At 34.1% G+C, this 27,960-nt stretch overlaps 1 protein-coding gene across 2 annotated transcripts; it reads left to right on the top strand.

Annotated features, from left to right (window-relative positions):
* Positions 1-1,416: 1,416 nt before the first annotated feature.
* On the top strand, positions 1,417-27,281 carry LOC111048266 (protein-serine O-palmitoleoyltransferase porcupine). 2 transcript variants are annotated; one of them, XM_022334139.2, is made up of 7 exons: positions 1,417-1,553; positions 3,080-3,312; positions 9,602-9,821; positions 10,115-10,337; positions 23,133-23,239; positions 24,865-25,079; positions 26,181-27,276. In XM_022334139.2, the coding sequence occupies exons 2-7, from the start codon at positions 3,084-3,086 to the stop codon at positions 26,645-26,647; spliced, it is 1,461 nt and encodes a 486-aa protein (XP_022189831.1). In that variant the 5' UTR covers positions 1,417-1,553; positions 3,080-3,083; the 3' UTR covers positions 26,648-27,276. The 2 variants fall into 2 exon arrangements, with proteins under 2 accessions (XP_022189831.1, XP_022189830.1); XM_022334138.2 differs by having other exon boundaries at positions 1,421-1,728; positions 26,181-27,281.
* Positions 27,282-27,960: the final 679 nt, after the last annotated feature.

Here is a 27,960-nt window from a genome sequence, read left to right as displayed (position 1 = left end):
AGTTATTATTGATTATAGGTAGCACAAACATCAAAATAATCGTGAGAAAGAAAACTGCTGATGAACGCGAATAAGACCGTCACACCATTGTTCTATTAATTGTCTCGGCTGCTTGGCTGAGCCTGGCTGAAGGGATCGAATAACCGACTGGATTGATCTTTCGTCTGTCCACCAGGCGGAACTACGTCGACCATTGCTGGGTGGAAGATGTTACTGCGGCCGCTCGCATTCCCACCAACGCTGCTATTATTTGCTGTCTCAGCGCCTAGTCCGATTCAGCCAAGCATCCAGCCTGCACTGCGGAGCTAAAAGGTCTAGGTTTTAGGTAAAAGTTTTAGGTTTAGAGACACCATATAAAAGTACCACCCATCAGCAAGGTCCACATAACACCTAGGATTGGCCTAAGAAGAAGTTGACCAAGGAAGGCCGACAGATAGAAAAAGGAATAAAGAATAGCACAAAGCTATGTCAATGGAAAAGTGTCATTCTAGAAATGAAAAGTTCCAAAGCATAATATGAAGGAGAAGAAGGGTTTTGGAAAGGGTGTCCCTTTTAGTTGCCTCCTACAACAAGAAGGGATACTGTGGGTGTATTCTGGTTTTCAACAAATTCTTGAGTACAATGACTCGAAACTCCCCCAACCCACAGCGGGAGCTTCCTTCATTAACACTGTTTTTAGTATTGTAATTATATACGTCCCGTTGTCTTGGAAATCCACTGTTTAAGTTAGAAATTCTCCTCACTGCTTCTTTTTGAAGGTGTAGTAATTTGTTCAGATTTGTGCCACTGGTTCCTCCGTATACCTCAGTACCATAAGAAATATGTGAACGGATTTTCGCAAAATACACCGATTTTAAGGTTATTGGATTAAAAATTGGTGCTAGCCGCCCAAGTGCAAAAATCCCTGAACTCAATTTTCCACAAATGTTTTGTACCGGTACATGATCTGTCCAATTGCTGAGTGTGCTATCCAGTGTGCTAATTTACCAGCCCCACAAATAATCCTCAGGGCCCTCTTCTGGAGACAAAGGACTCGGGCGACATCTGTGGCTCCACCCCAGAGGGGGAGGCCATATAAAATCACGCACTAAAAAAAGCCAAAACAACACATTTCAAGATAATGAGGTGGCCTGTATTATTTCAAGACCTCTCAGCAGGAAAACCACTATGCTCAACCTGGCGCAGACTGTCTCAATGTGCTCGCCCCATGAAAGCTTCCCGTCAATGGTAAACCCTAACAGTTTGACGGGGGCAAAAAATAGATACAGTAAGTTTTAGAAATTTTATAATCAATTTTTGAAATCTCACTATATAGGTAGTCGATTAATCGGCATAAAATAATCAATGCCATTAGAAATCGATTAAAAAAATAATCGATTATTCCTTAAAAACATCGATTATTCCGATTAATCGATACTCATCCCTAACCTATACGGTAAATCGGTAATCTTTTTTTTTGGAACGATCGAACGATTAGAACGTGTGTTGAAAAACAATTCTTAACAATGCCTGTATTCAAATAATCAGCAAAGCATCTCAAACGATACTAAAAGGTAATATTGGCTTTTAATTTTTGGTATTTTTTGTTTCTAGCTGGGACAACAGTAAATACCCCAGGAATAGTTTCCGGGCTGGCTACTTGACAGAGGCACCAGCCGGCCGCCAGAACACGTCTTCTAAACCAAAAAACCTAGACTTTGAACAAGTGGTCCACAAAAAAAATGTATGGTAAGTTATAGTTTAAGATGACATTTCATTCACTGTGTATTAAAAAAACGCAATCCATGGAATGAATATTTTCTTAGCTATAGCTTGAGTTTCACTGTAATGTTTGACATTTAAGGGCTGCAGCTGTCTTGGATTCTTTTTGAAGATTTCCAGGGCTAGAGAAGGAAATGAGTTCTTGGCTGTAGCAGAACCTCCTATACACCTAGACTGGAATATAGGAGAACCTGATTCTAATTGTAGACAAGCGGCAAAAAATGTACCTTACCTACATAGATGTTAAATCCATTTCTAAAGTCCTGAGTGTCGAAATTACTCCTCCTGTTGTATATTTGGAAATTCACCTTGACAAGCACTGAAATTATGTAGGTAGTAGCTGTAGACTGTCATTACTGTTTTCCTGTTGATTGGAAAAGTGGTGTTTAGTGATCAAGGTAAAATGAGTAGATTAGAGGTGATCAAGTGAATAACTAGGTACTATAAAAAATAAAGTAGCTCCTCTGAGTCTGGTTCTTAAAGATTTTTTACAGTATACCTAGAACTAATTCCCAAAATTTGATAATGACTGCAAAGTGTGAGGATATAGTTTATGAAAATGGGATCACTGATCACTGCTACATTTTTCCCCAGCATCTTTATCATTTCTATCAAGTTATAATTTTTTTGACGCAATCTATCCAGCAAGTGCTGCTCATGGATAGAGATTACTGAATCTTACATTTAAATACCGTATCTAGTCGACAGGGTCTTTCTAAATGATGGACCCATTTTCAAAAATTAGTACCGTATATAAAGTGAAAATGCAAAATGGACAACCTTTATTACCAATGGAAAGATATAATTTTAAAGTTTTTTTTCAATACCTTACAAGTGTTCAATATAGTCTACGGCTGCTGCACGGCATTTACGCGGTAGCCAAACTCGTCCCACACGCGAGAAAGCGTATATGGTGCTATTGAGTGCACGGCAGCAGTGATACGGTCTCGCAGATCGTGCAGCAGCCGTAGACCATATTGAACACTTGTAAGGTATTGAAAAAAACTTTAAAACTATCTCTTTCCATTGGTAATAAAGGTTGTCCATTTTGCATTTTCACTTTAATAAATACCAATTTTTGAAAATGGGTCCATCATTTAGAAAGACCCTGTACATGTATTTGTATTTTACAATAGTCCAATCAATTTATTGTGTTTTATATTATAGTTATTTTATATTTACCATATTCAATTTATAAGAAGAGAATAATTTTTTATACTCCGGTGATCACCTTACAAGTAGTAGACAACCTTAGTTTATTGTTTCGATTTAATACATATAACATGTGTATGTACGTTACATTCACGCTGGTTTGCAGAAAAATGCATCATGCAGAGAATAAAATGAATTTCATTGATTTGGAACAAGACAACCTATATCTACCAGATTACGAAGATGACTTTTCTCAGTATGAGGAATTTATGCATACAACTCAAGAGGAATATCAAACTGATTTAAACTACTGTATTTGGCCGTCTGTTGAGTCTCTATTTAAACCGATTGGATGCTTACTCATGTGCTGCACACTACTCAGAATATGTTATCAGTATGGTGAGTATGAATTAAATAATAATAATTCTTTTATTTCCTACAAAATTATACAAAAAGAATACCCTTGAAAACGTCACAGATGAATGCAGTAAAAATTATATTATATGAGCAATTATTCATCATATTTCAACTCTGTTAACGTGTTATAAGCCCCACCTTATCAAGGATCAATAAGATCGACTATAGTATGTATGAGATAAGATGAGACTTTAGTTTATACAAACTATAGGAGAATATTGATTATAAGTTAGCCAAGATTTGAAAAATTATAGCGAATCAAATCAACAGAGTGAAGAGAAATATTAAAGCAGGGAGGAAATAACGTGGTTTTCACCGGAGACGCAACTCAAAGATGAATGATAAAATTTGTTTCACTACCTATTTATATGATCTGGGTGTTTGAATTGTTACAACAGATAATATGTACATTCTGGTTTTATCAGTGTTGTTTTAAAGTCCATATGCTTTACTGCTGTCCACAATTCTATCCATAATATTCTTCAGATCTTTCATATGATCAGTAAAAGTCACTGTATCATTAGCATACCGTATATTATCCAAACGATGACCATTCACCAAACGTCCCTCCTTTACGTCATGTATAACCTCTCTGAATATTGTTTTAGAATAGATATTGAAAAGCAATGGCGACAACACACAACCATGTCTCAATTCCCTCAAAATCTTCAATAAATCCGTTTCATCTTCTTCCATGCTCACATATGACATTTGGTCCAATATAAGTTTGTTATAATTCTAATATCCTTGTCATCTATATCCATCTTGAATCTCCATCATCAATTAATTGCAGATGCTGCAATCTGTCGAACGCCTTTCTATAATTAACAACAAGCTTGCACAGCATTGCAATGCTCTGCATTTCTGAAACACCTGTATACTGAACAACGCCTCCCGAGTACCAAATGCCTTTCTGAATCCAAATTTTATAGGTGATATTTTTTTGTTCTTCACACTTTTCATATAATTTTTCTTCTGTGAATGATTTTCAGCTGTGACTCATTAGGCTTATTGTTCTGAAATCCTCACATTTCCGAGCTCCTGGTTTCTTTGGGATGATGATGATGTACTTTGAGACCAGCTACTTCTTTGGGTTGATACCAGTATTATTAATATGATTGAACAGTCCAGTCAACCACTCTATTCCATTCTTATCCATAAGCTTCAGGAACTCTACATTTATGTTATCTGGTCCTGGTGCCTTTCCATCCTTCATTTGCTGTATGGCATACCTTACTTTAGACTTTGAAATATTTGGCCCTGTCAGTACTATTCTGTCTTCCATTCTTCCCTCCACCTGCCTATCATCTTGTAAAAGCTCTTCAAAATACACCTAACGTCTTCCATGCATTCTTTATCTCAATCTTGTCTATGATGAATTTTTCCTCACCAATTCCTGTGACTATTCAAGATTGAATGACATGCATTTCTTCCACAATTTATAGAAGCTCTAAAAATGTATTGAATACTGAATTTGAAAACATAAATAGTAAGCTTAAAATTCCTTTCTATTTATATCTAGATTTATTCCAGTCAATGCAATACTATATATTTAAAGGATTTGAGGAAAATAACACTGTTGTTACTGCAGTACTGTAGATGGATGACACAAAACTTACTAACTTCCTTGAGGTTCGTAAAATCTTGAAAGACAATTCGGGAGGGAAAAATCTAGACAATACACAAATTATCATGATAATTCATGATAACTTAGGTCCTAGGTTGTTATAAAAAGACCTAAAATCTGAATTGAAATAGAAGATATTAGGATATTAACATAATCTCTTGAAGGTGACAATTTATTGGCTACCTAGACTATCTAGCATAATTTAAGACTTTATTTTTACTTTTTATGTTGTTGAGAAGTTGATATTGTGGTAATAATTCATATTAAATGAAAAATACTAAGAAATTGTCAAAAAACCACAGATTTATTGATACTTAGAAAGATCGGTTTCGGTTATTACACCATTGTCAATCTCCGATAAACTGTTTATCAGAAAGACCGGTTTCGGTTGTTACACCATTGTCAATCTCTGATAAACAGTTTATCACAACCGAAACCGGTCTTTCTAAGTCTCAATAAATCTGTGGTTTTTTGCCAATTTCTTAGTCTTTTTCATTAATTTAATACTTTATTTTTAATTAAATTTTATCCTGTCATCTTCTATATATAGGGTGTGCCACCAAGGTTGTAACAGCCGTTGACCATAGACTCTTCACAACATTTCTGACAAAAAATATTCAGTAAATTTTTTCCTATCGACCTTAGTTTTCGAGATATATAGATTTTTCCATATTTTCAGGATATGCAGTATTCCTGTCATTAAATACTCAATAACTCGAAAACTACTGGTCGAATTTCAATTTCACGGGTATTGTTGGAAAGATAAAAACATTTCAAACAAGATTAATGTAATTTTATCTGTTGTTAGATATTTTGTAGTTTTTTATTAGGGCTTAAACTTGAAAAAATTCTATTCTTCAAATTCAAAGTCAAATTTAAAACCGTTTTTTCTCGATTTTTCTCAGGGTAATTATAGTGGTTTCAATATTTCAAAAACTTCTCCATTTCATAAGCTTTCGAATGAGTATAAATTCGAAAAGGTAAGTTCCATAATAAAGTGTTAAAAACTGGTAATATCTGGAATGAACACCCTCAAAATGAGGAAATTCACAAACAGCATGCATCAAGTGGTGATCCTAAAGGGGTGAAATCACCTGATTTATCTCTGACAATATTCACAAGTTTTAGTCAACATTTCAACATTCTACAATGATATGACTTTTTCAATAACTTGCATTATTTCCTGTACCATAAATCCTGAATAAAATAACAATAAGTGTATGTTCCAGCCTATTTTAAGTATAGTTTTGAGAATGTTATTCTAAAGGTGTACGCGCCGCGAACATGAGCAATTCACTTTTAATCAGCTGACTATATCTGTATTTTTACAGAAACGGTAAGATACAGATCGCGTAAAATCTGTACACACCTTATAGTATTTCGAGCAGAATCCTCGATCCAGCATCCGGTGGGCACCTGGGATGTTGGAAGTTTCAAGAATAGTTCAAAGAATATCGATGAACAATAACTTTCGACCATTTCATGATACCCAGTTCCAGAGTTGAATGAACCTGATACTGTTTCAAGGATGCAGTTTTGCCGTTGGATATTAGCACACGATTGTGTCTCAAACATTTTATTGACAGATCACAGATAAAAGTACGTTCACAAGAACTGGTGCTATAAATTCCCACAATACACATACATGGACCTTTAATTTTCCCTGCAAGAATAAATGGTGAAGTTTATATGGACTTTCTGGTCAATGAGCTTCACGAATTAATGGAAGAGGTGCCTCTCAATTTGAGGCAGAATAGTGGCTCCAGTTGGATGGCTGCCTCCCTCATTATGCTAGAAACGTCCGTGGGTGGCTTGATAACAATTATGCTGGGCGGTGGATTGGCCGAGGTGGACCCGTAAGTTGGCCACCATGCACGCTCACCTGATCTTATTCCAATAGACTTCTATTTTTGGGGGGTTGTGAAAATTAAAGTTTACAAAGAACCTGTAGAGACCTGGGGCCTATTTCACAAAGGTACAAGTATTGTTACCAACCATGGTTACGAACAAGTACTTGTAGTTACAAGTTTACAAGTACTCACGTTTCACAAAAATTTATGATCTACAAGTTTACAAGTTTACAATTTTACAAGTCTACAAGTACTTCAATAGTAAACATAACCTATTTTCATGATGATTTCCTTTTTTCATCCTTTATAAAGGTTACTTGTACTTTTCAATAATTACTTTGAAAATGTTTGAAAGCAATTTAATGTTTTTTGTACAGTCTACTTCATTTATTGCTGAATTTGTAACCTACACACTATATGTACTCTGTATATATATAGTAGATGTACTATATAATGTATACTATATATACTGCGTATATATACTATAGTACACATAACCTATGAGGTAACACATTAATAACTATTTTGGAAATTATTAAATTTGATTTCCAGATGCATATATTTCCAAAATAATCAATTTTAGAGGGATATAGGGCATTTTTGATTATTAGAAATATTTATTGAATATTTAAAATCATTTTAATGATCACTTGTAAATCCTTTACATAGCTTTCCACCTCGGTAGAAATTTCATAGTTACGAACAAGTAATTTTGACAAAAATTGTTGGCTACAATGAAAATCTTTGTGAAACACTTGTTCGTAACAAGCAAATCACTTGTAAACTTGTAGAAATTCATTGTAACTACAAGTTTACAATTCTGCTTTTGTGAAACGCTAGTAATCAGCTGTTCTTCAAAACCATGGTTGGCAACAAGACTTGTAACCTACTTGTACCTTTGTGAAACGGGCCCCAGGGAGGAACTGATTCTCAGAATTTGATTGACGTTTAAAGTAATGGAGACACGACCCAACGAAGTGAGAAGGGCAACTCAAAGATTGATGAAACGCAACAGAAGTTGCATAAACAAATCATTTTGAATCCAAACAGGCTATTTTAAATTCCTGTAAGCAGTGAGCATGATATGAAACTTGATTACCATCTAAATGATTGCCATCAGTTTTATTAATTCTGTCATACATCTACTTTGAATTATTATTCTATGAATAAATTTTGTTGGATCTTGTAAAATTGTATGATTAATATTTTATAGGATTTAGGCTATGTAATACAGAAAATAATGCAATAATCAGGTGATTTCAACCTTTTAGGATCACCAATACTTGATGTATGCTGTTTGTGAATTTCCTCATTTTGAAGGTGTTCATTCCAGATATTAGCAGTTTTGAACACTTTATCATAAAACTTAACTTTTTGAATTTATACTCATTCGAAAGCTTATGAATTGGAGAAGTTTTTGAAATATTGAAACCACTATAATTACCCTGAGAAAAATCGAGAAAAAACGGTTTGAAATTTGACTTTGAATTTGAAGAATAGAATTTTTTCAAGTTTAAGCCCTAATAAAAAACTATAAAATATCTAACAACAAATTAAATTACATTAATCTTGTTTAAAATGTTTTTCTCTTTCCAACAATACCCTTGAAATTGAAATTCGACCAGTAGTTTTCGAGTTATTGAGTATTTAATGACCGGAAGTAGGCATATTCTAAAAATATGGAAAAATCTATATATTTCGAAAACTAAGGTCGATAGGAGAAAAGTTTACTGAACATTTTTTGTCAGAAATGTCGAGTAGAATCTATGGTCAGCGGCTGTTACAACCTTGGTGGGACACTCTGTATTATATAAAAATGAATGTATGTGTGTTTGTTTGTTCCTTTAGACTCGAAAACTACTTGACAGAACGGCATGAAACTTTGGGAATATGTTGTGTGAATATTGGGGATGGCTTCTGACCAGAAATTTCATTAGGGGGGGGGGCTAATAATAACGATTTATCAATCCATTTTACAGAACTATGTTTTCGAAATTTTCGGCAGAGCGGCTACCGAAGAACGGAAAGATGATCGTATTGTGATAATATGATTCAGCATCTAAAGTTACCACGTCACCCTGTGATAAATTGTGCACTGGTATTAAAACGGTTGTTTGGAGTTGAAGTTAGAGTAGTTGATTGGTACCAGCTGTAGATAATCGTTCCTTAGAACACCTATACAAATAATTATCACTCCCCTATCATTGAGAAACTAGAAAATGTTGGAAAAAAATTAAGCACCTCATGAAAGAGAGTTGTTCATATTGCTTTCATTAATTATTACTGAAGAATGACAAAATAATTTACTTTTTCAATTTAGCTTAGCTTATATTAATCCTAAAATGGAAGATGGAAAGAATATGGAATTCTGTGTGATTCATCGTACATCGCATATTTCGTGGACCATCTATTGACAATCAACAACTATGAAAACATAAAATTCATCTTTGAAACACTGATTTAACCTATCTATTTATTTTAATTCAACACTTTACTGATAGATATTACTATCAATTGATTGAGAAGAATATGTTTTTGGAATAATAAATCCTGCATGACTAAGCACATAGGAAGTCCGTATTGAGATGTAAATGAAAATATTGATTTTCAGATGAATTTCATGATTCACCAAATAATAAAGTCAAGTGTGATATTATGAGATACATTGACTTTTTGGCGGTACGAAGTTCGTCGGGTAAGCTATACATAAATAATAATGATGCTTTTAAACATGAATGCCGTCGCTCATTGCGTGAAGTGAACCATGATAATTGCCAATTATTTTATTTTGCAGATTTCGTGTTCAATGTAAAAGTGAAACATTCAGCATCGATTGTGCTTGGGCTGTATGTAATTCACTTCTATTTCGATTCTGAACTATTTGTGTACATACTGGGAATGGCAGCGTTGTCATACTTTGCCCTATCAATTCCCAATAATCACATTAAGAGATTCACTTCACTAGACAAAGGATACTTTGCTTTATATAGCAGTATAGTCTGTATGATTTTGAAGTAAGTAAAGTTTTTCTATTATCTATTGTATCTATTTGTAATAAAATTTTATTTTGTGCTTTCTAATTGATATTGAAGATTTATCGATTTGTAAGGTTTCATCTTATTGTATTCTCCTGAAACCCCCTCAGTTATAAATTACATTTAAACAAAGTATGCTTTGTTTGAAGGAGTTTTCACTGTAATTTTGATGAGATAATTATTGCAAAGGGTCGAAGCCCTGATATTCATTAGGAAACTGCAATAATTTCTGTTATTGTCTCTCAAATTAATATAATTCTCCATTATTTCAGTGAACTGTTAACGGATAGTGAGCAATGGAATCGTATAAGAAGTGCAGTGATGCTGATAGCAATGAAATTCATTTCACTTGCATTCGATCGAGGAAATAATTCGAAAACTCAACTTCCGGGATTTATTGACTACTTTGGATATCTATTTAGCCCTTCTACGTGTATTTTCGGACCATGGATCTCTTTTGAAGAATACATGGTTTCACTTCAAAGGATACATTACGTAAGTTGAACGAAATGTTACTTTAATATATGAATGTTAATAATAATTATGCATTAATATTGTTAATATAATTGACAATATAGTTTAGACAATACTTCCAAGATTGTGCATTGCATTATATTATTCCTTTGATTTAATCCAGTAAAAAATGAGTGGTTTTCAAGAAAATCCTTGCTGATCGTTTGTAAGCTCACAATAATCCTCACCTCTTAATTGACGGCTAATGGCGAATTGTTAATTCATTGAAGCAAATAAATCAAAATTGGAAAGTCGCAATCTTTTGAGTATTTTGGAGGTTCCCTGTTGTAGAAATCACAATAAATAAAATGTTTATTTCCCAAAAAAACTGAAACTACAACATCAATTACACAAAATATTAGATATATTACAATATTACATACAATAGTTACAAAAAATTCTTATAATGTGTCCTCTACTTGTTTAGTTTTCTGTGTGGAAATTGACCTACTCCACTATGGCGTACCATGTTCTAGAGTAGGTTTTGTTAGTTTTTTTTGTGCGTATTATTAATTAGTTAGTGTTTAGTAAGTCATTAGGTGGTTAGTTGTTATTTGAAATAATGTTTTCTATGTTCTGTCTTCCTTTGCTCATCAACCAATTGTGTACTATTATTTTGAACTTTCTAGGATGATTAATCTGTTTAAAGTTTGCAGGAAGTAGATTATGTAATTTTGGTGCTAAATGATTGAAATGTCTCTGGTATAGTGCCTTCCTTGCAACACTGGTGATGAGAAGATTCCTGTATCTGGTGTTGTGGTTGTGGTTTCTGGTTTGAAATGTTGTTGGATTCTTGTGTAATCTGCATAGTATCTCCTTGGAGTAAAGCTGTTTGGATCCATCACGTCAAACTCATTGAATAGCTGGTCTGATGAATAGCGTGGAGGCTTCTGGTTGATGACCCTCATGATCAGCTTCTGTACCCTGAGGAGCGGTTCGATGTGCAAGAAGCTTGCACCTCCCCATCCCACAATCCCATACAGCATGAGGGACTGTGCTAGAGAGAAGTAGATAACTCTTAGACATCCCTTGTCGACCAGTGTCCTCAGAATCCTGAATCTGCAGATAGTCTTCCTCAGTCTCCCGCATAATCCATTGAGATGATGATCCCAGCGCAGAAAAGAGTCCATTGTAACTCCCAGGTATTTCTGTGACTGTTTCCTGCGAACTGTGTATGAAGTGTTATTCCGTTGATTCTTGATTACTATCTCATCTCCTGTTGGCTGTCCATGTTGAGTCGCCGAAAAGGTCAGAAAGAAGGTTTTTTTTTTAAGGTTCAATGTTAGCAGATTTTCTCTCAACCAGCGAGACACCCTCTGAAGTCCAGTCTCGGCTTCTCTCCAGGTCATCTCCCAGGTCGGCTCAGAGAACAGTAGAACAGTATCATCTGCAAAGGTGGTGATTGATCCATTAATTTCCATGTTGCATAATGGATTTATGTAGAGAAGAAAAAGAATTGGTCCTAGTACTGTTCCTTGTGGCACTCCAAACTTTACAGTCAGCTTGTTGCTTATACATCCATTGACTCTGACACATTGTGTTCGGTTTGATAGGTAGCTCTTGAAAAGATTCCATGCGACTCCTCTTATTCCATAGTTATCAAGCCTTGAAAGAAGAATGTCATGTGACACCGTATTAAAAGCCTTCTTTAAATCTAAGAATACTGCTAATGGTTTCTCTTCAGTGTTTATTTTATCGGCAATCTGAGTGGTCACATAGTGGATAGCATCATTTGTACTGCGACTAGATCTAAAACCATATTGGTTTGGCGATAGAAGATTTTTTTTTTCAAGAAAGCTGATCAGTCTTGTTTTGATACACTTTTCAAAAATGTTTGATAATGTACTTAATAATGATATGGGTCTGTAGCAATTCATATCTTTCTTATCTCCTGTTTTGAAGATTGGACAAATGACAGCTTCCTTAAGACTTTGTGGAAAGACACCTTCCTCAAAAATTCTGTTTGCAATATGTGTTAAAGGCTTGGCAAGTATAGTATTATTCTGTCTGAAAAATCTGGTTTTAAATTATCGAGTCCAGGTGCACTATTAGCTTTAAGACTATTAATGATTTTTATCATTTCGTCCTCACTGACAGGTGTAAAGAATAATGACCGGCAGACTATCTGATCAGCTGCCGCATGCTCATCTGCGCCATTACAATCGCTATTTAGAATGTCCTGGGCCAGTTTTGATCCAATACTAATAAAAAATTCATTGAAAGAATTTGCCATATCTTTATCATCATCTCCCAATTTCAATTCTCTCCCTTCCAAGTTGATTTGGTGGATTTGTGTTCTTGACCGTTGCACTTCAGTTATATTTCTTATTACTTCCCATGTTTGCTTAGAGTTGCTGGAAGTTTCAAATCGCCTTGAAAAGTATTGTTTCTTCGCATTTCCTATTACAGTTGTTAGTAGATTTCTGTACCTTCTATAATACTCTCTAAGCTGTAGATTCGCTGTATTATTCTTGCTTTGTCTGTGTAATTTATCTCTCTTCCTTATTGATGTAATTAATCCATTTGTAATCCAATGCTTCATTTTTCTTTTTGTGTGCGATACTCTATTAATAACTTTACATTCTTCTGTGTATTTCTTCAGTATTTCTATCATTTTCTTCAAAGCACTATCAGCGCATTCCTGCAGGTACACGGAATTCCAGGTCTCATTTGTTAGTGCTAATGAAAGTTTATTATAATCAATACTTTCATAGTAGGGTTTTCTTCTGTTGTGATTGTGTTCCACCGCATCATATTTAATTCCCAGAATATTTATAAAATGATCTGTAATAGAATTTGGGAAAACTATTGGTATTATATCTTTTTTAAAGTTTATCAGAATATGATCTATACATGAAGCGCTATTATTTCCAATACGAGTTGCCTGCTTTATACAATGTAGGAATCCATATTCACTGAGTAGATTATCATAGTCTTCCAGTTGCCTGTGCTGATTTGGTTCTTTTGTGTTGATGTTCAAATCTCCTAAAACGATGTGAAAATACTTTTCATTATCATCCAAAATCTGCCTCAGATCAATGAGAAATTCTGTTAAGTCCAAGTGTGATGGAGATCTATATAACGCTGTTATAACAAAAGTATCTTTCCCAATTTTTAAATGCATATTCAAACAGTTGTCTTGCCTAACTGCAATTTCTTTTATTTCGACAAAGTAGTCGGATTTGACATAAATTATTACTCCATCATTCTGTAGAATATTGTTTTCTGTTTTGTGGCAGGTATAATTATTAATTGATTTCAAGGAAACACCACCAGCAATCCAGCATTCCGTTAAGACTATCACGTCGAAATCCACGTTCAGGTCTTCCAGTTGAATAAGAAATTCTTCAAAATTTTTATTGTAGCTTCTGATGTTGAAATTGATGATTTTCAAGTTGAAAGGTTGGATTGTATTGTTGACATCTTGTGAATTTGGAATCGTCTTCAATGTCTAATAAATCCAAATCCTCCATCAAATCAGCCATTTTTGTTTTTGTGTTTATAATTATTTGTGTGCCAATTGTAGATATCCTTGTCCTCAACTGATTGTATTTTTTTAGTTAATGACAGCATGAGATCTTGCTCTCCAACTGTTGAATATCTGAATGAGTTGGTATGCCTACTAAGTGCTACTATTATGTGCTGAATGCTATTGTAAATCTTGAGTGGTTTAGTATTTTTCCTCACTAGGATAACATCTCTAAACGTTAAACCCTGAGCTTCATGTATAGTTAGTATTGTTAATGAGCCAGCGGGAGCCTTGTTTTTAACAGCTTCCAGTACCATTTGTTTTTCTGATTGCGTGAATGTGAGGATTAAAGTTTGTGGTTGTAGGTTGTGAGGTTCTCCGTTAGTTATTGTTGGTTTAATTGATCGAATAATTTTATTTGTAGTGCAGATATCATTGTAGTAGTTAGACAACAGACAGCACACATCCATTGGACACCTGTTGGTTACTGATTGGTAGGAATCCGGATCCGCGAAAACAGAAATATTTTTCCAGACTGCTGGTAAACCACTTCTCTCGATGTAAGATATTTGTTTTGAGTCTCCAACCAGTACTATCTCGTCTGCGCCTGTCAGCTCAGAGACGAATCCCACGAAGCCGGCGTGCATAAGGACAGCTTCATCGATGAATACGCGTTTATATTTTTTGTGGCAGCCATTAATTAGAAACGACGTCACGGTTCTGTAATTTGATTTGATGATTGAGTTGAATTCATTTCCGTGTTTCTCCTGTGTAGTTGATCTTATTCCTTTGATTATGAGGTATTCCATTGGTCGATGTTTATCAACAATTAGATGTGTTTTTCCGCTCCCTGGAACTCCATCAATCCATCTGATTCTCGGTATCTTGCATCGAGATATATCAATTTTCGAAACAGCATCCAACAGTTCCTCATTAAGCATCACTTGAGTGTCTCGACTAACCATAATATATTTTTCATTGGTTCTAAATCTGCGAGAACTGTTGTCAAACGAAATGTAAGCTCCGCCTCCCTCCATACTGAATCCCATTCTATATTTTGAAGTAGTTGGTAGAAGGAACATTTTCAATTCATTATCGTAAACATTCATACTCCTCAATTCAATTTCTCTGTTTCTCAATTTCATGCTTCTGACGATGAAGCATGAAGATTTTCGGTTCGAAGTGTTAAAAGAGCTTCTTTGAAAATATCTGCGTTTATTTTATCATATTGCTGTAAAAGATTTTTCAATTCAATCATGCAATTTAGAAAGTTATGGTGCTTGCTATCTTCTGGTAGATAACCTCTTGGGCATACGTTTTCTTCTGGCCGATCTGGTTCTAGAATATTGAGAAAATTCATGCTGTTAGTGCCCCTATGAAAAAATATATATTTCAAATGATTAGTTGATAAGATAAAACTTAGTAAATCAATTGAGGATAAATCTGCTAGCTGGCTGAATTCATCTATGCCTACGACAAGTGGATAATTCATTGATGCCCATTCATTTATTTCCAATAGCACTTTTTTAATTTCTTCTAGAGCATTATAATCATTTACGGGCAACAAGTAATTCCGAATTAATTGTTTACTGTCAGGCGTGTTGATTGTTTTCAGTAAGATTGCCGAGCATTTATTTTGTAGACTAATTGGCTCAAGGCTACACCACTCCTCTAGCGTCAGCGATTTTGACTTTAGTACGTGTGAGAATCCATCTGAGACTCGAATCTTATTTTCTCCTACGTAAGTAAACGCTAAATTAATCGGAATATTCACCGTAATTCTGAATTAATGATACTCTACTTTTTGACGTTTGTTTATTTACATGTAGCTTATTTATCTTTTTTAGAGATTTTTCAATAGTCGTCGGCTCTCTTTTATTGATACTAGGCTTAATTAGAGTTTCTTTTTTCAATATCCTATTTTTTATTTTTTTAAGCAATCCCATAGTTTGTTCTATCAATAACTTGTTGCAGTGCTCTTCTATAACATGGGCATTTTGCGTCATTGGCTTTATGATTAGCTGGCTTATTATTCTTTTTACAATTAACACAAGTTGGAATTTCCTTTTCGGAAGGGCAGTTTTTAGAGTTATGTCCTATAACTGAACAGTGCCCGCAGACATCCTGTTCTTTTTTACAATGCTTCATCACGTGATTAAACCCATGGCACCGGAAGCATCTCTGAGCTACAGTATAGTCGCTGGCTTTGCAGCATGTAAAGTCGATAAACAGCTTTACCTTGTTAATTATTAGCTTCCTTATTTCAGGATCGCATTCAAACACCCAATGAAGGGTATCTTTATCTCTTGGGCCTAACTTGAATGATGGGACGCAGCCTTTGACAAAGTCTTCTTTTTGGATTCCAGAGTTATAGAAATTCTTGTCATAGATGATCTCTGACAGCTCCTCTTTATTTACATCTGATGGAACAATACTTGTTCACATTTAAAAATGTACTTTTCCTCCACCTCCTGTCTAAAGTGCTTACTTTACTCAGCAAAAAACAGGAAAACTACCTAGAGCGTAAAAGTGACTCCATTTAAATAACATGGGAAGCATCTCTATTTTAAAAACGTACATTTGAAATAGGTTGGTTAGAAGGTCTAGCTCAGATGAGGAAGCATATAGAGAAGTCATTAAACCAACTAAATTCAATACCTCAACCATACATTTGATCAATATATGAAATTTATGTTTGTATGCTAAAATTATTACAAACTTCATATCACTATACTAAAAAAATGTATTAACTTTTTTTTATTCCATGTCATTCAAAATACCAGCCAACGAATATTCCTCATTAACTAATCAAATTTGAAACGGGAACTTGATCATAGCTGTAGTTGTGACGGCCATTGTTGTCGACAGATAGCGAATCGACAGAATAGCACTATCGGCGGAGAACTGTGATTACAGCCAGCTTTTTCTGTTTACATTTTGGATTATGTTGTAACACATTGTTTGGTCAAGTAAGGTTTTTAAAAATTATTTTATTTGCAGTTTTTATCAAAATGTAGGTGGAGGAAAATGTTGTGTACATCAAGAGTGAAAAATGTTTTTTCTCCCTCAGGAAAATTGTTGTTCTCGGCTTCGCCTCGGGCTTCAAACTTTTCCCTCAGGGAGATAAAACAGTACTTTTCACTCTAGATATACAAATAACTATTTCAACACTGTAGGACGTAGGTAATGAGAAGCGAAAAAAACATCTCTTTCTCATAATTCCAATATTTTTTTCAAATGAAGAGATACCGTCTGATTTGGAACTAACTAGAAAGGGTCTAAAATTTGTATTTGTAATACTTCTTCTTAGGGTGGGTACACAACAGTTGGTCTAGACAAGACTAGTCACGATTAGTCACAATACTTCACATAGTTGCTTATGAAGCAACACACACCGATTAGTCATTGCAATTAGACATCTCTTCATAAGCAACTATGATGTGAAGTATTGTGACTAAACGTGTCTTGTCTTGTCTTGACTAACTAGGTGTACCTAGCCTTAGACTATACACTATTAATAAGTTTGAGCTTGGACAAATTATATTCGTACTCAAGTAAATTGTATAACCAGACTTTAGCCCAGTCAATGAAGGTCAAAAAAGCAGTTTCGATCCGAAAATTAAATAAAAGCTGAATCTCTCACTATCGCTAGAACCCTCTCAGAGGGTCATTCTCCCAAAAGTCCCAAGAAATCCCCTTGGAGCTTTCCCCCCAGCCCGCTAAAACATGAAAAATGCAGGTAATCACGGAAAATCAATTATATCTGTAACCATTGATCGGAAAGAGTTCTATTATATGTCATTCGATTTGTTACATTATGGACTACAATATTAGCTCTATTCATATTTTCAATAAAACGAACAGTTTTCTTTATTAAATAATATATATGTAAGAATTTAGGGGGGTTGCGATTTGATTTTTTGTTTTCTCCGATTAACTTCGAAGCAAGTGATTTTTAAGAAAAATGAGCCAAATAATTAATGTAGCCACTTCCATTGCAAATCCATTGATGTATATTGTTATGTATTTGTGATTCAATTTGACGCTGTGGAAGGGGAAACAGCCGACGCGGTACGGCGCGGCTTACTCTCTTCACCATAGTAAACAGTAATAAATATAGTACTGTTTTTAAGTTGCATCTTATTTATCATTTTTTTTAAATGCGGTGAAACTGAATTTCCACTTTTTAATTCTCTAAATTCTAAATATTATAATTTTTGAGATTCAACCAAGTTGATTACAGCAATTCAGCTATCATTGCTGGTTCAGGAAATCAATATTTTCTACGTGAATTAATTATTTTAATGCTACTACTACAATACAGTCATCATTATTGATGTCTATGTTCTGATTTAAATGTGATAATCAACTCATCATTTAGTTGTTATATATGTGCTTAATCATGCATTGCAACCGATAAGATATTCATACTATTACATAATATGATCGATATTTATATATGTGTATAATCATAAATCTATGTTATAATTCATCATAAGTTACTGTATGAATGTCAAAAACTGAGATGAATCATAGATTACAATAGTGTTTTCCTCCACCTACTGTCAAAAGTACTTACTTTACTCCCTGAAACATGATACTAAAGTGTCACTTTTTCGCTCTCGGTACTAAAAAACAGAAAAACTCCCTAGGGAGTAAAAGTGACTCCATCTAAATAACATGGGAAGCATCTCTATTTTAAAAACGTACATTTGGAATAGGTCAGAAGGTCTAAGCTCAGATGACGAAGCATATAGAGGAGTCATTAAACCAACTAAATTCAATACCTCAACCAGACATTTGATCGATATATAAAATTTATGTTTGTATGCTGAAATTATTATTACAAACTTCATATCACTATACTAAAAAAAATGTATATATTTTTTCTTTTATTCCATGTTATTCAAAATATCAGCCAACGAATATTACTTATTAACTAATAAAATTTGAAACGGGAACTTCATCATAGGCTGTCATTGTTGTTACAACTTTAGCCGACAGATAGTGCTGTCGGAGGAAAACTGTGATTACAAGCCAGCTGTTTCTGTTTACTGTTTAGGTTATGTTGTAACACATTGTTTGGTCACATACGTTTTTGAAAATTATTTTATTAGCAGTTTTTATAAAAATGTAGGTGGAGGAAAAATGTTGTGTATATCACGAGTGAAAAATGTTTTTTCTCCCTCAGGAAAATTGTTGCCCTCGGCTTCGCCTCGGGCTTCAAACTTTTCCCTCAGGGAGAAAAAACAGCACTTTTCACTCTAGATATACAAATAACTATAACAGTGGCAATTTCCTGAAAAATCATAGCGTTCAGTGCTTGCTGTTTTCCACAGTTAATATTCCCCAAGCCAGGTTGATAATATGCCTAGAGCTGAGACAAAATATATTTTATGACGGCTGAGGCAAAAAAAATATAAATTGGGCTTGTTGAGTTGAAACTTTCTATAGAAGAAAGAGAGATTCTCTCTGTAAAAGTAGCTTATCTTCCGTTCCTACTAGTTGAATCTACATAATTATCTAAACAGTCCAATATGAAAATTCAGTATATTCTAAAGATGAAAGCCATGTAAACATACAAATTAAGGTAGAGTAAGCATGTATAAGAAGTAGGAAAATCATGAAAGTGTTTTACATTCTACCCTCGTAATCACAAGTTGAACAAGTAGTATAGAAAATTGAATATTCAATTTATTGAAAACCAGATGTACAGTCCATTGGAGATTGAAAATTCTCAAAGAATCATGAACCAAGTACAAAGTAGCCTATCGTATAAGATGAATTGGAAGATGATTCATCATATTCTATTATTTGTTAACACATGAATGCCTCAACTCCACTCATCTGTCATTCATTACACAAGGGCCTTTATGAGAACTTTATAAATGGAAGTAAAGCATGAGCAGAATCATACTGGAATTACAAGGTTGGCAGAAGCTATTCTTGATGTCGATTAATGTTGATTAATATTGATTTTGCTTCGGGCACCAAAGTAATAGATCAATTTTTATTTATATGTTGAAGCATTCAAATTAAATCTATTGAACATGATTTCTTATGACTTGGCATTCACAGATTTAGTTGGGTGAAGTTATTTGAAAAAAGTACGGTATCTGATTATCAATATTATAGTTTCACAGCATTCTAGTTCATTGTGATCGTTGAAGGGTTGAAGTGAGTTAGTTCAAGTGAATTTTAGTACAAGTATCTTGTGGCTATAATGGGCTCTTCTCTATTTTCTATCAATGTTTTGCTCCAGTAGAGAAAAATTGAAAATGTTTGTTTTACATTTATAAGCTTTAATTGTACGGTAATATGAATTTGATAAACCAAGTATTAAATTAATCGATGTTGTTTTTCATTGGATCGTTTTGTATCAATGTTACATGTACTGTTTGCAATTCATCACTATTCTCTCAAGAATTTGTTTGTTATGAATTTCATAATGAAAGCAAGTCCACACATGTTGCCTTCACAAATAGGCATTATGTGTACATCCCAATAAGATTGAACAACAAATAAGTTTTGTTTGCAAATGAAACTAAGTATCTTGGAATGACACTAGATGCAAAACTACGATGGAAGTCACACGTCAAGAAAAAGAAAGAAGAATTGGATTTCAAATACTCGAAAATGTACTGGTTATTGGGGAGAAATTCAAGCATTTCAACCTACAATAAATTACTATTGTATAGACAAATTCTTCGGCCTGTGAGGTTGTATGGCATCCAGCTGTGGGGCTGTGCAAGGAAAAGTAACATCAACACCATCCAGAAATTCCAGAACAAGGTTTTGAGGGATGCTGTCAATGCTCCATACTTTGTCAGAAACTCGCATCTCCTCATCTCCACAGGGACCTGCAGATGGAGCAAGTCGATGTCATGATCACAAAGGCTGCCAGAAACCATGAAGGGACTCTACATAATCATCAGAACATCCAAGCTCTACACCTCATTGACAACTCTAATGCAGTGAGAAGACTGAAAAGGAAGAAGCCTTCAGATCTCGTTTAAATGTAGCAAGAGTGATTCTGAAAGAAACAGTGCGCATGGGCATTGCTCACTTAGACTGTGAAGCAGTGAATACCCCTTTAATGTCAAACTTTAACCTATTAATTCAAGCTAGAAATGAACTGTTCCTTAACCAAAGTGTTAGATTGCAGTCAAATTACAATTAGAAAAAAATGAATTTCATGATCTGAAAATTCAAATTTAAATGCTATTTGGATGACGTTCACAGTTCACATTCCATTTGTTTTTTTACAATAATTGTTACATTGGAGAGTCAAGCAATTTAATCCATTTGGAAGTAAAAGGAAATCACAGTGCAAATTGAACAGTGGATAGTCACTTTCAAATTAATTTCGGCTTGATACTATCATTTTTAACTCCAGTTGTTCAGATATATGCATTGTATATAATGGTTTTTTTCAGTTTGACTAATCTCTTATCACAGTCTCGCTTTCATTCATAAACATGATAATCGTGAATAAGGTGATTGATTACCTTAAGGATGTAGCTTATCTTACGTCGAACAATGAACAATACAAACAATTTTTATTAAATTACTACAGTATTATGATGATCATTGGAATTTCTGCCTGTGATTGGGAAAGTCATTTTGAGAGCCTTGAATTTCGTACCTATTAGAAAAAGTTGCATTATTACTAGAAATTTTGTTATTTGTTTCAAATACCCTTTACTTTTATTTTCTAAAATCTTTACTTTAATTCTATTAAATACCTACCCTTTTATTTTCTTTGTTTACCCGATCTGATGATATTCATTCCATTATCAAGTGTTTGAATTATAAAGAGTAATCAAACAAGAAGAAACACAAAAAAGCTATGAAAAGAAATGTTGAATCTTCATTTTTCACAAAATAAGGATAAGATGAAGAAGTCGGACACGTCATAATCATCAAACTTTATTGAAGAACATCAATATCTGAAACTAGAGTTATCAAATTGTGATACGTCTGACTCGTATTGAGAAGGCACACTTCAAATTGATAGCTTCTGTGAGCATACAACGTATGCTAACTGTGAGCCTGATTTTTATCATCAGCGTAGTTGAATCAAGAAAATGATAATATTCTGTAGAGTATTGAAAAGTGAAAATCTAGATTCAGCACATGTCAAAACAATAGACAAAATTGATTGTTTCGAGCGCCATAGTGTAAATACGATGCAATGTAGAAACTAGAAAGCAGTAGGCTTCTATTAGTGTTAACTATGGTGAAGGGAGTCAGCCGCGTCGGCTGTTTCCCCTTCCACAGCGTCAAATTGAATCACAAATACATAACAATACACATAAATGGATTTGCAATGAAATTGCCGACATTCATTATTTGGCTCATTTTTCTTTAAAATCATCTGCTTCGAAGTTAATCGGAGAAAACAAAAAAAAATCAAATCGAAAAACCCCTAAATTTTTCATATATATTACTTTATCAAGGAAACTGTTTTATTGAGAAAATGAATACGACTAATATTAATTGTAGTCAATAATGTAACGAATCGAATGACATAATTATGATAGATCTTTTTTCGATTGATGGTTACAGAGTCAATTAATTTCCTGTTTACTGTTTACTATGGCGAAGAGAGTCAGCCGCGCTGTACCGCGTCGGCTGTTTCCCCTTCCACGGCGTCAAATCGAATCGCAAATACATAACAATATACATCAATGGATTCGCAATGAAAGAGGCTACATTAATTATTTGGCTCATTTTTCTTTAAAATCACTTTCTTCAAAGTTAATAGGAGAAAACAAAAAAATCAAAACGCAACCCCCCTAAATGTTTACATTTATATTATTTCTTCAAGAAAACTGTTCGTTTTATTGAAAACATAAATAGGACTAATATTGTAGTCCATAATGTAACGAACCGAATGACATATAATAGAACTCCTCCCGATCAACGATTATAGAGATAATTCATTTTCCGTGAATACCTGCATTTTTCAATTTAGGGGTGGCTGCGGGGTAAAGCTCCAAGGGGATTTCTTGGGATTTTTGGGAGAATGACCCTCTGGGAGGGTTCTTTCGATGGTAAGAGATTCAGCTTTTATTTAATTTTCAGATCGAAAAAACCTTTATTGACTGAGCTACTTGTACAACACAAACAATTTTTATTTGGAGGTTTCATCGTTCTTGAAGCTTCAATTAATATTCCAAGGGTCGAAGAATTGAATGGTCAAGCAGCTTCCAAAAATAAATAATTCATTCCAATAACTCATTTTTTTATTCAGTGTTGGATGATTCATTCATATATTAATATATTTTTATATGTATATATTTCAGAGTTGGAATTGGACTAGATCTATTTTTGCAAGCTTGTTGTGGAGTCTAGTTTGCTTTATTCTATCCAACTGCATCATTACATGGGTCCTCCCTGATTCTCTACCTGGGTACGTCATTGACTGTTTCTCAACACTTGTTTAACTTTTTTGTCTCTTTTGGAGACTGGTAATCCAGTTGTGTTAGAAATTATTAGTCTTCGAAACATTTTTAATTGTCAGTTTTTGACAATCACTAATATTTTCAGATATTATTATTGTCTGCTTGATTTGGAGAGGTCGAACCTTGATGAAATTTAACCTCTTGTTAATAAACAAAAACACCCCAAATGAATTCAGAGTGAACTTGCGTTGGTTGTCACAAGTCACAGAGTCAGAGTCCAGAGTCACAGAGTGAATGAATTTATGTGACTCTTGTTCAATATAGAATTCCAATATTAATGGAAATGAACTAATGTCAAATAATGATGATGGTAATGACGGTAATGATGATGTCAAATGCTTGGTATTGCATAAATATATTTCAAAGATTTTGTTTATTATCAGTATTATTTTTAATTCATTAAAGGTATTTAGTTTCTTATAAATATAGACAGAAATAAATTGTGACTACATTACTGAAAATTCAAAATGATACTATCTCCGTTTAATAATACTTGGGAAATCTTTTGATGCCCTCTTGAATAATCCTTCAAACTGGTGATTAACATAATTTTTATAGTTACCTAAGCAGTGGACAAAGTTAATTGATTGAGCGAAGTGAGGTGAAGTCGACGGTTTTGCATCTCTTTATGTTTATATTTATGCTCCACATTTACAGCGAAACGCAGCAATAGATTTTCATAAAATTTGACAGGTATGTTCCTTTTTAAATTTCGCGTCGACGTATACATACGGTTTTTGAAATTTTGCATTTTAAGGATAATACAAAAGGGAAAGGAATCTCCTTTGAACGCAAATATTACCGTAAAAATCAGACTTTAGAATTATTATTAATCATAAATCAGCTGTCTAGTGTACTATAATACTACCCGTTCAAAAACATCGAACATCTTGAAAATGTATCTTTCCATCAACGTTAGTAGACAGTGTTGTCTACTAACTTTGTCTTTCCATAAGCTGAGGCCATGATTCTAGTTTGGAGTTATTGATAGAAAACATTTTTTTTACATTTTTTTATTTTAATCTGATGATTAAAATTGCAAAAAATATTATTGAAAAGAAATTGATTTCTAAAATGATGAAAAGTGAGAAATGAAGTTTGTAGAAAATCAGCATTATGGTAGTTTATTTTGTTAATTCCAACACACCGATTTTTCGCCAACACTAAAACACAGAATGTTCTCTGATGGGTTAATTGGATTGGATTGGCGTATCGACGGCAGCCAGACCTGATAACAGCGCTCACACTCACATTCCGGGACGACACGTCACGGTATGATAGGACAGAAATCTCTATGTTTATTTTGGATTTTTTCTACACATTTTAAATTGATAAATAATTATTTATTAATTTTTGACAAAACATAACAACAGGTCAATGTAACCTACTGAGCGCGAGGTCTACTGTTCACAGAACTACTAGTATAGGGAGTATTTGGAGTCAAGGAAGTCAAACCTGTTGGCTACAAAGCAATCAGGATTCACATTATTATATTTTTCAGATTTATAAATCTTTCGATTATTAATACTTTTTTATATCATAATCTTATAATTGTCTCAACTGATATTTCCAGGATTTTGCTGTTATACAGAGACGCGTTGATATTTCGCACAAGCCATTACTTTGTCTCATTCCTATCGGATGCAACTTGTGGCATTTCAGGAGCTGGCAGTTCGCCAGGAAGACCGTTGGTCAGAGTGACAAGTCCACGACTCATTGAGATCCCTCGTTCGATGGTCCAAGTTTGTGTTTTCTGGAACTTTGCCATGCATGGATGGCTGAAAAAATGTATGTTTTAACTGACACTAAAATTTGAAATGTTTTTCAATATTAAATTGATCACCCATATCTTTCTTTTGATGAAAGAATCATATAATATTATTCAATGATTTCTGTAAATCATGATTTTTACGTTACAAAACCTGATCAAGATTATTGTTTAGGAGAAATTAGTGAAGTAGCTTAATAAAAGTTTCAATTAATGCCGAAGTCCATACTTAGAACATCATAAACGTTTAAATTCTTAAATCCTTTGTTATACCAGCTATTCAAGTTACGCTGTAACGTAGAGGTTGACTTGTGCAGGTAAACCAGGGTATTTTGCCAGCTTTTGTCATCGTGCTTGTACAGGTGACCAAAAAAGAATTGAAATTCAACTATTTGTATGTGTATTGATGAGTAATCCTGACTAACCTGTAGGTGTGTGTATGTCATCCGACAAACCCGAACCTGACCTGAACCTGTGAGAGGCTGCTTGTGGCCAATATGATTGTAAATAGCAGTTAACACTGTTTTGGGCTTTATGTCTGTAGTCTTCCTTGTTTTGTGATAAATAACCATACCTTGTCTTTACAAGTTTATTAGAGAGAAATGCATCTACCCTATTTCCTGTTTGGTATACCAAATGGCTCACCTTGAAATGCAAATAGAATAAACACCTTTAGAGAAGGAATCATCACCATTGGTAGAATTTACCGCTGAATATCTTTTACAAAGGAAGAAAAATTATTACATTGCTTAAACTTTTGAAACTTACAGCTTTGTTTGTTTACTGTTTGAAGCATGAAGCTTGAAGCACTTTGGTGCATTTGATGTCTCTCTCAGTGGTCCTTAGCCATAATACTGTCTTTAATAGCAGCCTCTTTTGCTCTGTCTTTGAGTCAAGTTTGGTCGACATTATTCCAAACATGGCTGGGCTCTCAACTCAGGGGTACAGTCCCAATCAAGGTATACTTAGCGTGCTAAGCTAAATTATCTGTGCGCAAATTCATGTTGGGGTCCCTTATCGAAAATCCCAAATTATTCAAAGCTTTAATTAGATGAGTATGTGAAGCTTTTCTAGAGTTATGCTAATCTCAGGACTCTCATAAATGTTATTTCCATTTTCAGATGTATTCAAGCCGACATTCAGAGTGTACGGCTCACTGACAGCTGTTTTGATGACATACTTGATGAGCTCTCTGCTTCACGGACTAAATGCTCGTCTATCAGCCGTTCTGCTCTCACTGGGTTGCTACACGTACGTCGAGTACAAAACAAGAGCAGCTTTATCAAAACTTTTCAGTGCGTGTGTCTGTTCCCGCCCCTGTCGAACGCCCTGTCATCTTCACAAGCACAACCGTAACGCATTTACATTATTTTTAAACTTTTGCTATACCGTTTCTGTAATTCTTCACTTGGCATATCTTGGAGCGTTGATTGATGAAGCAAGCCGGACTCACGACGTTCAATATCAATCTTCATCATTTGATCTTTGGCGAAACTTCTATTTTTTCAGTCACATCATGGTGTTTGGAGAATTTTGTGGCTGCATTATAATCGGTTACATCACAAAATATTACCAAATAAAAACTTAGCTCTGATAGTTCCACAACTATTCCATCTCTAGAAGTGTTGATATTAGAAATCTAAAAATTAGAAATGCCACACTTCTTAGTTTTTTCAATTTTATTTTATTTATTGGATAGAGTAAACAATACAGTAGTCGGAAAAGAAAAAACAGGCTATTCCCCAAAAGTTCTTCAATTTCTTCTAAGTTTAGTTTGATATTAGAATAACGTTTATCTTCTGTGTACTACTCGTCCACTTTACAGTATTATTTTTATTAGTGATAAAAACTTTTTTGAAAACTCAGGTAGTTCAAGCTTCTAAATTAAGAGTTGTTTTTATAGACTAAGTAGATTACATAGCACTGATTATTCTTTCTACTATAAGACTGATGTTTATCTGTATTTTTTTTTAATATTTCTGATAAAATGATAAATTATTACTGTAATTAGGATTTTCTAAGGGTATGTGATAATAATTTAACTTATTGTAAATGTGACATAAAACGATAGCAAAAAGACCCGTGCTATCGCTTATTGCTGGAGTCTTCCCTCGTGCTGTTTACTCAGCAGAATTATTCTACACAAATAAAACTTGTAAGAATTGAATTACTAAATAATATTATTTTCTATATACGTATAATAATAAGTATTTTTCTAAGATGCGCATTGTCTTTCTTTTTCCCTTGTCCTGTATTAACAAACATCAAGTCTCTGTTGCAAGTATTTCCAATTTATGAGTAAGCCAGTATTTATTTATTAGGTAGATTGGGGTATTTCGTTGTTTTCTTTTAGCCTTGAACACTCCTAGGATATCTAAGAAATCGATATTTTGGTTAATAGCAATAGAATAATCTAGATTACATATATGTCGCCATCAATACCTGAACATTGTCATCGTTTCAAGTTTCTTTACTACTTGGTATGCACGTAACTTACATTCCACATTCCAGTCTGACTAACTATCAATTGGATGGTGATGTTGATTTAATGGCAGAAATTTCTAAACCATACTGAACTTATAAAAGAGCAAGTACGATCTTTTTTTTGAAATTGAACATAGAGATTTAAAAATTGTGTTCAATGCATATTACACTTCTCCAATCGTTCGTTGCTCTCCTGTAGGAGGCTGTTGTGTATACTGTGATGTGATCAACCGATACAAAAAGTGTCATAATAGTCCACTTCAAATGAACATGAATTTGAGCAACTGACTTTTTATAGTTCAGGCAACGATAAGGTTATGGAGGTCAATGTTTGGAAGAAATTTTTGACCTTCTAACTAGTGCCAAAAAAGCAGCAAAGTCGAAAATTGTGTTCTAAACATTCTCTCTAAATTTCTT

The sequence above is a fragment of the Nilaparvata lugens genome, chromosome 1 (genome assembly GCF_014356525.2).
Source record: "Nilaparvata lugens isolate BPH chromosome 1, ASM1435652v1, whole genome shotgun sequence".
NCBI lineage: Eukaryota > Metazoa > Arthropoda > Insecta > Hemiptera > Delphacidae > Nilaparvata > Nilaparvata lugens.
The sequence above is the reverse complement of the archived record's forward strand: the minus strand, read 5'-3'. Positions and strand labels throughout refer to the sequence as shown.